Source organism: Amphiura filiformis, chromosome 6, assembly GCF_039555335.1.
Source record: "Amphiura filiformis chromosome 6, Afil_fr2py, whole genome shotgun sequence".
Taxonomy (NCBI): domain Eukaryota; kingdom Metazoa; phylum Echinodermata; class Ophiuroidea; order Amphilepidida; family Amphiuridae; genus Amphiura; species Amphiura filiformis.
The window spans coordinates 56343718-56357590 of record NC_092633.1 but is presented as its reverse complement, the minus strand read 5'-3'; the positions used below and the strand labels follow the sequence as shown (position 1 = coordinate 56357590).

Here is a 13873-nt window from a genome sequence, read left to right as displayed (position 1 = left end):
TTACGACAATATTAAGCCTCTACTACTGCATGCAGGCCCGTACGCAGGGTTTCATTTGGGGGGGTGCTGATTTTGAAAAAGTGGACCTTTTTTCCAAATTTTGTGAAAAGTGGACTTTCTTCCTAAAATTTGGATCTTTTTTGTCCAAAAAAGCGTAAAAACCCTGATTTTTTTGGCTCGCTACGCTCGCAAATTCTGACATTTTTGTATACTTTTCCAAATTTGCACCCCCCCCTGCATACGGGCCTGACTGCATGGCTTAATACTACTATATTTTCATTCTTGTAGAGGTCCAATTGTGTCACACGGGGCTACAAGAATCCAAGACAAGAATCAATTTTGCTCTAAAACCTCAGTAAATATGAATTAATTCCATTATTAAATCATACCTGGGAGGCACACACAATAAGCTTGGTACAACTATTTGTGACCAATCATATCATTAACAATGATTAAAGGGCCTCACAATGTTACCAAAACATGTTAAAGGGCAAGGCTATAAAAATATTTTCAAAAAGGTTTCATAAAATGTTATTCATAATGTTATTTGAAAGTTTACATTCAATTCAAAGCATTTTTATTAATGTTTGTCAGAAAATCATTTTTGTTCCGCTGAAATGGCAGGTGTCGGCAGTGGCAGCGCCACAGGATGGGCATGGGAGGAAATGCCTCCAGTCGGAACTCTTTCCCCCTCCCCCAGTAAAAAACCCAAAAATTCCTGCCGCTGCCACTGGCTGTCGGAAAGCCATATTCAAAGAAAATGCAGAATATATGTCTAAGAGATGCCACTCAGTTTCCCTCAAAAAACTTGAAAATGGGGAGAAAACCTGAAAAAGCAAGTGAATGCAGACCAAAACATCCCAAATCGGGCTGAAAATAAATAAAAACATGGGAATTTGGACTAACAAAAAAAACCTGAACAGTGGCATCTCTGATGTATGATACAATTAAAATATAATTAATAATAAAAAGTTTGTCACATAAAGTCAATATACTATAGTGGACATCAATGTGTGAGATGTCACTTTGATGTTAAAAAGGAAACAATTCTAGTTATTTACAATCTTTTGAATTACTCTTTTTCCCAAATTATCACATATTTGTTACAGAAAAAAATCATTCTAAACATGTTTTTAGAATTATATTTACTGGGCAATTCCAGTTGAAATCCACACCTGCAATGGAAAGCATGACCTTATATTTTGATTTGATTTGTTCGGGTTTTGACAACCCTGGATAACCCAAGAAAGCCTCTATTGAAGCTTATTTCCATTGGGGTCCATTTGAACACCGGGCCGGGTTGGGGACAGTCAGGGGTTAACACCCTACTCTTTTCGAAACTGGCTGCGAGATACATGTACAGGTATGGCTCTCTGTACACGGACCGACGGCTTAACGCCCCTCCGAAGGATTTGGAGTACTTTCATGATTCATTTACCCAATTCTAAATGAACCATGGGGAGAAGCGGGGAAAGTCTGAATTTAATCTACAGAAGTTGCCAATTAATTTCAGACTTTTTTTTTTTTCCAAGTCAATATCCCAGCAAATCGCCACCGCCGAATCGAACCGGGACCTCATGCACTAAAGGCAAGTACCCTAACCATTGCGCCACGCTCCCCCTGAATCTCCCTCACAGGGGGTGTAGATTTCAAATGGAATCACCCATTCCACAATGTTCCAGCACAGATCCTGTAACCCCATTTGAAATTCACACTCCTGTGTGGCAGATTAAAGTCATGTCTACCATAAGGGCTGTACGGATTTGAACAGGAATAGCGCAATGGATGAGAAAAAACCATCAAGGTAAAATCTTTGTCATATATAGAGCAAGATATTCTGTTGAACGTTTAACAACTTGTATTAAATAGAAGGATTCGAGCCAGGTATACCAACTTGGTGTGGGGAACAAGACAAGATAAAAACTAAGGCAGTAGTAAAAATCCAAAACCACAGGGATAGTAGACAAAGTTAACAAAACTACAACTGAAGTTTCAAGCAGATAAACTGTCCTTCCTCAGGGACAGATTGAATCTAGTTACAAGTGGGTAGCAAACATAAAAATTAATCAAATCATAGCAAATAACTGTAGCAAGCCAGCTCTCTTTCTGTAGAGACCCTATATTTTTGGCTCTGTAGTTTTGATATTTTTTTTGCTACCTTGGTTTAATTCATTTGCTATGATTTAATTAATTTTTATGCTTGCTACCCACTTGTAACTAGATTCAATTCTTTGCCGCATATATATTTGTTGTTTGTCCCTGAGGAAGGGCAGTTTATCTGCTCGAAACATCCGTGGTATTTTTGTTACCTTTATCTAACCATCCCTGTGGTTTTGGATTTTTATTTGTGCAGAAACAGTGCACACCATTCTGGTTTACATACAGTCCATTACTGCATTAGTTTTTATCTTGTCTTTGTCTTGTTCCCCACACCAAGTTGGTATACCTGGCTCAAATCTTTCTATTTTTATATATTCTAGGTATCCTCTTGTATCATCGTTTGATCCTTGGTGTATTTTGTACCTTGTCCGTTAGAGGCATCATTACCTACTTTGTATTAAATAGTGTAATATACATCATAGAAATCCATATGCAAGCATGCCTCTAAATTAGTGCTTTTTGATGAAAGAGACGAATGGCAGCCTCCACAAAAATTTGGAGTTTGAACAGCTATATAACTGATATATTAAGCGGCTGCAGACTGTACAAACAAGTATCATTGTAAGACCAATCTATTGTAATGTTTTGTGGATGGTGTCAACCATGTTTACAGTGGAGCACAGCAGCACTGCTAGATGATACTAGTGATGTTTTGAATGACAATGAATTATCATTGTAAAAATTGACGCCCCCCCCATGGACCCCCTCCCCTTTTGGAGAATGCAATGCCTGGGTATTAATTAAAGAGATTTTCACAACTTCTGGGGTTTTAATGTCATAAATTAACTTACTCTGCACTTGCTTATCAATCAAATACTTTCATATCAGCTGAAGCTGATGAATATTAAACATAGAAGAATAATTAAGTTAATAAATACAGTTAAATTTATATAAAAATAGTCAAAGTTTAAAGATTCTTTGCCAGTTGAGCCTGACACCAGCAAATTTTGGGGCAATATATAAGTACAAAGCATACAATTACAGTTAAATACTATAGTATGACATACAAAAGCTTACAAAGCACACTGTGTGTTATTTGTCTTTAAAGACTCCTCCTAAAAACTTCCATCTCATCCAAGGAGATAAACCAGCAAACACAAAACCTTTTTAAAACATGTTAACAGTTATAGTTTTGGTTTTGGTAAAAACGTTTTAACAACATTTAATTTCAGGTAATACAAAGGTTATGAAAACGTTTTGTATGCAAACACACTATAAGTTAACAACATTTTTAAAATGTTGTCAAAATGTTATTGAAAAATATTTTTTGCAAACTTTTTTGCCAAATATTTTATCAACACTTAACTAACATAAAATTTATGTTAGAATATTTTGCAGCAAGTTTTCAAAAAGCAAATTTGAATTTTATGAAATCTTTTGTGAATAACATTTAAAATGTTTTGTGTTTGCTGGGACACTATTGGCTGATGTCTTAGCTTCAACTTTGAGCAGCTCCCCAGCCTAGTTCAATTTTTGCTCTCATTAAAAATTCTGCTGCTACCCAGTTATACCTTGGTGGAGAGAGGCAAGTGAAGAAGCTTATATCAGATTCCCATTCCATGACTATGCCTGGAACTATCCACCATGGTGGAAGGCAAATGAAGTAAAGCACCTTGTTCAAGCAGAGATTATCTCTGGAATACTCAAATACACATTAATTTTACAAATCTCTGGTTCAAGTGTGCAACAAATCTACACATAAATATATTCATAGGCATCTTCCTAATTAAAGTAAAAATAAAGCAACAATTGCCCTGTGCATCTTCCTTTTTAACCTGAAAAACACTTTCAAATTTACATGCTTCATACATACTGGTCCATCAAATACCAAAATTCACCTCCATTTTGGGCTAAAATAGTGTGAGAGTGAACACATTTTGTGCAGTAAAACCGGCACAAAATACTCCGTTCATCTAAATTTGAATGCTTCCGCCACCACTGCACATATTACATACAAATTCAGTAATGACATCAATATTTTTTTCAGAAGTCCTTGAAGACTTTCAATTGTTCTTCACTAACTGCTGTTCCTTTCTGCCAATCATCATTTGGATAATCATCAAAGTTTCTGGTATCTCCATCATGGGAAATTTCAGGTACAATGGGTGGCTGCAAGATGGAAAAAAATAACACAATAGTTGAGAATGGCATACACGCATTGGCTTTGTAAACCGATTGGGAAATCCTGCATGAACCAGTGGTGTACCAGCCAAAATTTCAAACAAAAAACATAATAATATCACCAATGATTATCATTGTGACAAGCATGTCATGTCAATAAATTCCCCCTACCCCAAACCCCTCACAACTCAATGCTGCACTGGCTAATATCAGTGATCACCTCCTACCCAACCCCTGTGCTGTACCAGCCAAAACTTAAGAGTGACTGTTCATTAACTGCTTTGGTTAATCTGGTTAATTTTAGACTGAAACAGCCAAAAGGCAAAGTACATGGCAGATTTTGGACGATTTTGTTATACATATTCTACTCTCAGCACACACTGCCTCAGACACTGTATTATACCAACAACGTATGATGAACCGATGATCTATGATTTTAGGGGGACACCAGCTAGCTAGCCCCCACTTACTATACCACTGGTCTTACCTTGAGTTGTCGTTGTTTAACCTGGTCCCAGTCAATGGACATAAACCATCTGTGTCCTGTGATGTCTTTACACCCATTCAGCATACACCCAAGTCGTTTGGTCCTGTCTATTACAAGTAACCTCTTGATCATATCCCTGTGACATAAAAGGGTAACAAAACATTAACAGTATCATTATGAATGAGCAATAGTCAGTCTCAGTGGTGGTGCCACAGGAGGGGGCGTGGGGGAAATGACCCCGGTCAAAGATCTTGTCTCCCAAGTTGCCCCCCATAAATGCCAAAAACATTGAAACAATTTTAATGTGACTGCAATTTTGCAAAAAATCATGATTTTTGACCCCCTGAAATCACTTCCCCCCCAAAAAAAATGTTCTGGTGCCGCCACTCACTGTTATGGATGAGATAAAGATATTCTGGGAGTTGAGAAATGATACATGATACCAGGAATGGGCAAAAAGTTCAACAATGATGATGTGAAGCATTAAATGTTTTAACATTTTTATAACTTTTGAATGTATGTGAAGGAAATATTTTGATAATGATTTTTGCATTAACCTCATAATCACATTTGAAGACACTTATTTGATTTGAAGCATTTGAAAGTATGTTTTATAGCTTTAATAATCCAAGTTAGCTCAAGTTATTCAGTTTATTTTCATTAGCAAGACTCTTGCAGTAAGCTGTAGGGTACATGCAAAGCCATGAGCCAAACTAATTGGAAGGATGAAGGATGAATATGTTGCAAAAAGTTTTGACTTTATAACTTGCCATCTTTTGAATGTATGTCAAAGAAATATATTATTGGTGCCTTTGTAAATCATCAAATTTTAAGACACTTATTTGATTAACATTTCACAATAAGAAGACTTGAAAACTCCCTTTTTTATGTTCAATAACATCACTTGTTCAAAAACGAAAATTAGTCTTAAAAACTTTTTGACGTTGCCTTTAAATATCACTTTTGCAGCCCGTAACTAGTGCAGCTATGTTGGAGGGTAATGCTGGAGTCAGAAGGAGTTCATCAATGTTATTGTAAGATAGCCAGATGATTTGAGTCCTACGCCTACAGACTTCAATTTTCTTTTCATTTGGACATCATATTCAAGAGATGATTCTCTTGAAATAAATATCTAATTTACTTGTTTTAAAATAGCTTAAAATTTGCACTTCATTTTTGAAAATGGGACAAACTGGTTGCTAGTACTTTGCTTCATATCAGTGGCGTAGCATCGTAGGGGCACGGGGACACGTGCCCCCAATCGACTGCAAACTATAGAAAATCCCATTGGAAAATTGTTGAAAATGGCTTGTTCCCCCCAATTAGACCCGGTGGCCCCAATCACGGTCATCCCCCCCAGAAGCTTTGTCACATTTATTTTTCTTATATGCCCATAATTTGTTCTTCATCCATTTATTTAGTTGCTTTTCTTTTGTCAAACATGATGTGTAGCATAAGTCATCTGATTGAGAGGTCATTTTTGGTATTTTTTTCTGTAAAATTTGTCAAATTTCTACCCTGATTTGGGGGAGGAGGCACATGCCCGATGACTCTACCCAACAGTGAATATATTTGTTTGTTTATTTTTGCTTTTTTTGTTATTTTTACATTAATGTGCTACAAAATATTATTTTTAAAATATGGTAAAAAAAACATTTCAGTCAAATACTACCTACGCTATTAAATGTGTTAACAAATACACAAAAAAAGTCTGAAGATTCGTTACCTATAGGACTGGTGTGAACATAGCTGCAAGCCAGGGTGCAAGTTACAAATTCCTGAAAATTTTTCCATTAAATGTAGTGCAAGTTATTTTAAGGATGTAATTTTTGATGTTCCCTATTTTACACATCTAAGTTTGTTATTTTGTGATACAACACATAAAAAAAACACACAAAATATCAAAAATATGAAACTAACTTGTATTACCGGTACCGTATATATAGAAATTGCTATTACCAAATAAACACACTGACTGCGGCATGCTCAGTACAAATTATATTATGGGGATCTGACGCAGATATGGGTCTCATTTGCGGCCCTCTGGTATAACAATGGCCCTCTTTTCTAGCTCAATTATGGTATAAAAATGGTTAATTGTTTCAAATTTTTCTAAAAACACCTCAATTTCACTCAACTAGAGCCCACTTCAAATTTTTTTGAAATTTTGTAAACAATTAAATCTGTGAAATTTGGCCAAAAATATGGGCCCACTTATAAAATGGGTCCACTTTTCTTGGAAAATGCAGATCCTCAGAGGCACATCCCTACCTAAACCCTGGGCCTAAACCAAACATGAGTAGCTCCCCAGGAAACAAATAAACACATTGAATAGTTCATGTTTTGTCCATGAAGCCTACAGTACCAAAGACAACAAGTTGCTCAGGAAGCAGACAATTTTCTTGGAAATAGTAATTCAACCTACATATTATTTGTTGTGATTAAAGGAGGTTGATTCGATTGCATCGCATGTGATTTCCTCCACACCTATAGTATTTCTGTACCCAGATTATAATTACTCTTTGATATGCTCTCCAAAATTTTCCGAATAAATATTCAATCAAAAATTTGATTGAGTCTTTTGCTGACTGCAGTTATGGACAACATTATTGTTTTTGACTGAATGTTTGTCAGATGAACCAAACTAAGGTGAAGGGCAGTGGCAGCGCTACGGGGGCAGGGGGGAATGCCCCCCCCCAATATTTTTCTTTCCCCCAGTTTGCCCCTCCCCTTTGAGGCAAAACCCCTATAGTTACATTAATTTCCACTTTTTGCAGCAATTTTGCACAAAATTTGTCGATTTTGCCCCCCCTGAAATTCACTTTGCTCCCCATGCCCCCCCCACACCCCCGAAAAAAATTCCTGGTGCCACCACTGGCTTGAGGAGGGTAGGTTCAAGGGTTCCCTATTTACTCTTGCCTTTGCGTGTTGCTCATATTGGTTCATATTTTGATTCATTTTGCATTATATTTTGCATATATATTGTATCTTTGTTAATTGCTTGATCACATTATTTGGTTTGTTTTCATAATTATTAATGATCTTTCCGATAATTGATCATTAGTGGTTTCATATAGTTTGTTGAAATGTAATATGCTCTTATGTTATGTATTCTGATGTTTGTTTAGATAAGGTTTTGCCTGCATTAAAATAATGTTGTTTGACATGTTCTTTTTTGCCGAGGGCGTGGATGCTGGTCATCCATACTCTCTTTTTATTACTTGCCATTTGTAATTGAAATATTTTTATGTTTATATTTGCTTTGATATATTTGTAGCTTACTTTCATATTATATCATTATATTGCTTGCCTATATTTTGTGGTTCTATAACTGTAATTTACTTTTATTGCTTGCCTGCTTTTGTAAAACCATCACGTTTGAGTTTCAGCCTTTGGCCTTGTTATGCTCTCCTTCTGACTGTATTCTTAGGCGTGTTGGTTCTTTTAATGTTTTTTATGCTTGTATATTTTGTTGTAAAGCGCATTGAGGCTCTTCGTAATAATGCGCTATATTAAGTGTCTGTTTATTATTATTATTATTATTATTCAAGCCTCCCTTTGATGCTTGCTTGCATCTCATTTTGATTTTATCAGGTCACATGTGATGACCATTTACTACAAATAGATTTGGAAGTTGACACAATGTTTTCAGAGATATGGAGGTCCATTAATATGATTTACCATAATTTTATAGTTATGAGCAAAATCAGGAATAGAAAGACAGAAAGAAAGAAAGACAGAAAGAAAGAAAGAAAAAGAAAGAAAGAAAGAAAGAAAGAAAGAAAGAAAGAAAGAAAGAAAGAAAGAAAGAAAGAAAGAAAGAAAGAAAGAAAGAAAGAAAAGAAAAATGACAAGAAAGGGAAAGAAAAGAAAAGAAAAGAAGGGAAAAGAAAGGAAAGGAAAGGAAAGAAAAGGAGAGAAAAGGAAAGAAAAGAAAAGAAAGGAAGGAAGGAAGAATAAAAAAAAAAAAGAGGAGAAAAAGAGAATGACAATAATAAGATAAAACATAAAAAAGAGAAAGAAAAAAAGAAAGAAAGAAAAGAAAAGAAAAGAAAAGAAAAGAAAAAAAAAGAAAAAAAAAAAAAAAAAAAAAAAAAAGAAAAGAAAAAAAAAAAAAGAAAAGAAAAGAAAAGAAAAAAAAAAAAAAGGAAAGAAAAGAAAAGAAAAAAAAAAAAAAAAAAAGAAGGGAAAAGGAAAGGAAAAGAAAGGAAGAAAGAAAAGGAAAGAAAAGAAAAGAAAGGATGGAAGAAAGGAAGGAAGGAAGAATAAAAAAAACACCAGAGATTTCGAGCATGACAATAATAAGATTAACCCTTACCTTGCGTCAGCTGTTAAATGTTTTGGCCAGTCAATCTTGCCTTCTAGTATCTTCTCATATATTCCAAATGGATTTTCATCATAGAATGGAGGATAGCTAAAAAACAAAATAAAAAAGCAAACAAAACAAAAGTTACAATTACGGTCTTTCAATATAAATGATTATGAGATAGTGTCCAGGAATAGTATCACATGCTACCTCAAGATCTATTATTGCGTTTATACGGGATGACCTGATCCAGTTCCATCATAGAGACCTTTTTTTTTTCTTTTCTTTTTTTTTTAACTCTCTCCATGTGGGTGTTTAATTTTTTTATTAAAATTTGTTAGAATTGTACACTTTCATGACCATATTTGGAATCAGCATGAAAAATGCATTAAAATAAGTACAAACAAGCGTAGTATTTGTTCAGTGGTTCTTAAGAAAGCACTTGATAATTTGAGAAACTATCTCAAAACTTGGAACATTTTATGTCAAAGCCAATGGCTAGCACGTTAACATGGTTAAGCTACTAAAAGCAAATAATGATGCATCTTATATCCTATTGCTTTCTTCATTGTGTACCTCAATATATAAATCTGATTTCTAACGACAGAATGCCTGTATAAGCTAATTTCCAGCCCAGCAAATACAGAGTGTTTACAGAAAACATTTCAATGTTGAGTTATGTAAAGGATTTAAAACATTTTAATAACATTCAAAAACATTTGGGAAAACTTGCTGCATAACATTCTAACATGTTTATATTAAAATATTTTGCAAAAATGTTTGCCAACAAATATTTTACAATAACATTTTGACAACATTTTACAATTGCTTTTGTAGTGTTTTTCCACAAAAAGTTTTAAAAATCATTTTCATGACCTTTACAAAATGTATAAGCCTATAACCTTTAATTTTAATTAAATACGCACCATATCAGTTCAATATAATCACTTTGGCATTTTGGTATTAGGCTGAAAAATTTGTTATGTCTCAAAGCCCATGTGCGCGTTCATTTTTCTTAGCGTGTCCATGTCAGCTGAAACGGCAAATTCATTTTCTATTTCCCTTTTTCTTTTCTTTTTTAGTTTTTTGCAGTAAAATCATGAAATTCTAAGACAAAAACATCGTTGGTGCTTGATGGTGTCTTTAAAACTTTCATAAAAGAAAGTACATGGAATTTAAAAAAAATCCTTTAAAAGGGCATTTCGTGATCCACAGCCTCATCCCCCACTTTTCCCAAAAAAGTTGAGATTTTTATATCACTGGAAACCTCTGGCTACATAATGTTTATGTACAAAATATTTCTTGCAGATTAATTTGTTTAGCAAAGATATCGTGAAATTTGAATTTCATTCTGGTGCACCAGAACGAAATTACAACGCATTGTCTATGGAGCAGTGTAATACACATAATCATGCATAACTCGCGAACGCAAAATCGGAATCAACTGAAATTTGGGGAATAGGTTTTTTTCGTGGATATCTAATGAAAAATGACATAAATAGAGGATGCTAGGATCACGAAATACTCCTTTAAAGCTTTTTTTGGCTTTTAATACACTGAAACATCGTCACTTATGCGCACGGGTTCGTGAGACAAACCTTTTTTTTGGCCTTATATTACACAAATAAGCTGGAAATGAAGCTTAATCCAAAACCACCCACGGCAGCTACTCTTATTTATATTACTTCTTTAGAATAAACCGTCCTATATATTTGTTCACAATCAATTTGTAAACCAATCAGATTTTGTTGCCCTCATACATTGATATAAAACCACCAGGAGGAATGGTAATAAATATCAAATGACAGATTAGGTGAGCCATTTTGAATTCTTTTTGGAAACATCTCCTGGATATGTCTAATTGTTCTTGGTTGACTATGAAGCAATAAAATACTGATTATAATGGCTCCCTTTTGTACCGATGCCGGGACCGATGCACTTCGGTGCATTTAGGAACAAATACAATTAGTTACAATTGGAACTTGAGCTTTTTCCATATAATAGCCCTGATAAAAGCGTAAAAATAGTGTGGGGCAGGAAACTACACTAATATAATAAGGATTTGTAGCTATCCTAAACCTATAACCTTAGCCCTAAACCCTAACCTTTCAACTCAAATCTAATTTTCTGCCCGTGATTTCCAACTTTGGCCTGGATGGAGCCCCGTGGCCAAGAGTCTCTCATACAGCAGCCATCAGCTCTAAACCCACCATGTAAAATGATACAAGTATCACCTGTAACAGACACTTTCTCTTTTCAATCGAGTGTGAAATCATCACAATAAATAAGGTGTTTGTAGCGAGCTACTATAGAGACCTGATTGATACACTTTCTGGAAATTGCATCCATGGCAACCTTCTGCACACAAAAAACAGCAACTTTTAATAATGCAATTTGAAACAACTTGAAAATTCAGTGAGAGTTGGTCCCCGTCCAGGGAGTTGGTCAAGAAGGATGTACAATATGTTTCTTCCATAGGACGGCGGCGACAGACTGGAATGACTTACAACAGCAATGGTAACCAGCAGCAATATATTCAAGATACTTTAGTATTCATGTTTTATCTGCCAATTCTGACTCAATCAAAACCAGAACCAGGCTAAAGATACAACAGTATAGCATGTATAAAGAACCGCAGTACCAATCCTTATTATAAATGCATGTATCCATGTATGCATAATTTCCTGCATAGATAGCTGGTATTGGTTCAAATATCTCCAGGAAATATATTCGAACAAAGACTGAGAACTGAAACCAACAAACTAAGCCATATTCATAACCTCAAACTTGCTATTTGGCAAAAAACATGCAAATTAATGATTCATGCAAGAACAACAATTTCAAATTCATTTACTACCAGGATTTCAATTCAACTTGGCATGTGGGTCAGAGGCGAGTCAAGCGGTGTTTGCACTTAAAGCCATATTATAACATTTGCTGAGGAGAACGCCCCTCAAAAAAATTTAAATTCTGGTTTTACATGATTGTAATGTACTTTAGTCAATTAAGATACTCTGCAAAAATCAAGACTTTAGGTGCTGTAGTTTTGTCAAAATCCGAGATTTTGAATAAAACGATGGAACCGGCACGGCGTTTTATTATTAAGATGGAAATATTTGTCGAACACGTATGCACAGTACGTACACGGCGTTCGGGATACATATACACACACACCCAGAGGATCGTACCGTATTACAACCATGGGAGTAACATGCATGGGCGCTAGTAGTAAATTCCAATTTTCTATGCTTTACCTCACTTGTTCAGCTCAAAATTAAAAGGGGACATATCTGACAGTAAAAGCTAACATTTTATGGAAAATAAATACTAATCTATGTTTACAGAAATGTTATAATATGGCTTTAATTGGGACAAATAAAGATAACACACAAGAGGGATAGTTCTGCAAAAGTCCAATTGCAAGGAGTTCTTCAGACTGAGGGCAGAGTTTTATCCCTTCGTCTCAGCAGTTTCTTTTTTCTTTCTATTGGATGGAACAAAGTTACCATGGGGGTGTATGTATTTCAACCGGAATAGCCTAATGCATTACATTTCATCACCTCATGAATGATGAAATATCCATCAACATAACAAAATGCTATTGTTGGCACAAAACATCAGGTATATTTCTTTTCAATTTGTCATACCACCCTTAACATACACAAAGTGAAATCATCCAGAAAGGAACACAGCATAGTTCCGCTCCCCTGCAGAGATTATTTGGTTAACGATGTAAACGAATCCAACATAATCAAATTAATTAATCAGAAAACATACAATCCTCAACCAAGGTATGCTATGTTTGTATCGAAGTTTTAATTTGTGTACATTACAACATGTTACAATGTTGAATTAACGTTTTCAGTACTTTGCATTTCAACACTCATTTTGAATGAGAATCAAATCTTTTAATTTTGATGTTCATGGAACTGATATGGTTTATAAACTCCTAGAGAGATACAGGTTGTATCAAAATAATTGAGGGATTAGTGCCAATCTGCAATAGCTAGACATTTGACAATTTGTGCATTCTATATTAAAGGGGCATTTCGTGATCCACAGCCTCATCCCCCCACTTTTCCCAAAAAAAGTTGAGATTTTTACACCACTGGATACCTCTGGCTGCATAATGTTAATGTACCAAATATTTCTTGCAGATTAATTCGTTTAGCAAAAATATCGCTAAATTTGAATTTCGTTCTGGTGCACCAGAACGAAATTACAACACATTGTCTATGGAGCAGTGTAATACACATAATCATGCATAACTCGCAAACGCAAAATCGGAATCAACTGAAATTTTGGAAATAAGCTTTTTTCGTGGATATCTACTGAAAAATGTCATAAAAAGAGGATGCTAGGATCACGAAATCCTCCTTTAATTATAATTTTAAATCTAAAAATATGACACCTGGTAGCTATAGCAGGTAGGGCTTACCATTGTTAATTCGTTATGTATTTTTAGCATAAATATTATAAGATGAGGCTGCCATGTGCCATACTTGTAGATGTAGAATGCAGAAATTACCTAAATGTCTATGGGGCAGCTATTGCAGAGAGGGCTTTATGGTCCTAAACCTTCAAATTGTTCTCCATTTTGTAGTGTTCTTGGAAAGCCTGCATCAGTCAGATACAGAATTTATATTTTACACTTTATATTTAAAAATCTTGCCATTTCAAGTTGATCCAATGGGACGTTTACAAGAAGCATGCAAGCTTTTCAAAAAACCCGAAACACAATCATTTTGATACAGCCTGTAAACATTTAGGAACTTTTATGTAAATATTTTATCAAAAAT

The 13873-nt window shown here is 34.9% G+C and overlaps 1 protein-coding gene across 1 annotated transcript in view; it reads right to left on the bottom strand.

The window, feature by feature from the left end:
* Positions 1-2864: 2864 nt before the first annotated feature.
* LOC140155685 (cAMP-dependent protein kinase catalytic subunit PRKX-like) overlaps positions 2865-13873 on the bottom strand; it is a 59967-nt gene continuing 48958 nt past the window's right edge. Inside the window, exons 5-7 of the mRNA XM_072178613.1 lie at positions 9087-9182; positions 4769-4904; positions 2865-4269 (exon numbers count right to left, since the gene is read on the bottom strand). Of these exons, the coding sequence (XP_072034714.1) occupies positions 4144-4269; positions 4769-4904; positions 9087-9182 (358 nt within the window). The 3' untranslated portion in view covers positions 2865-4143. The remainder of the gene's footprint in view (positions 4270-4768; positions 4905-9086; positions 9183-13873) is intronic.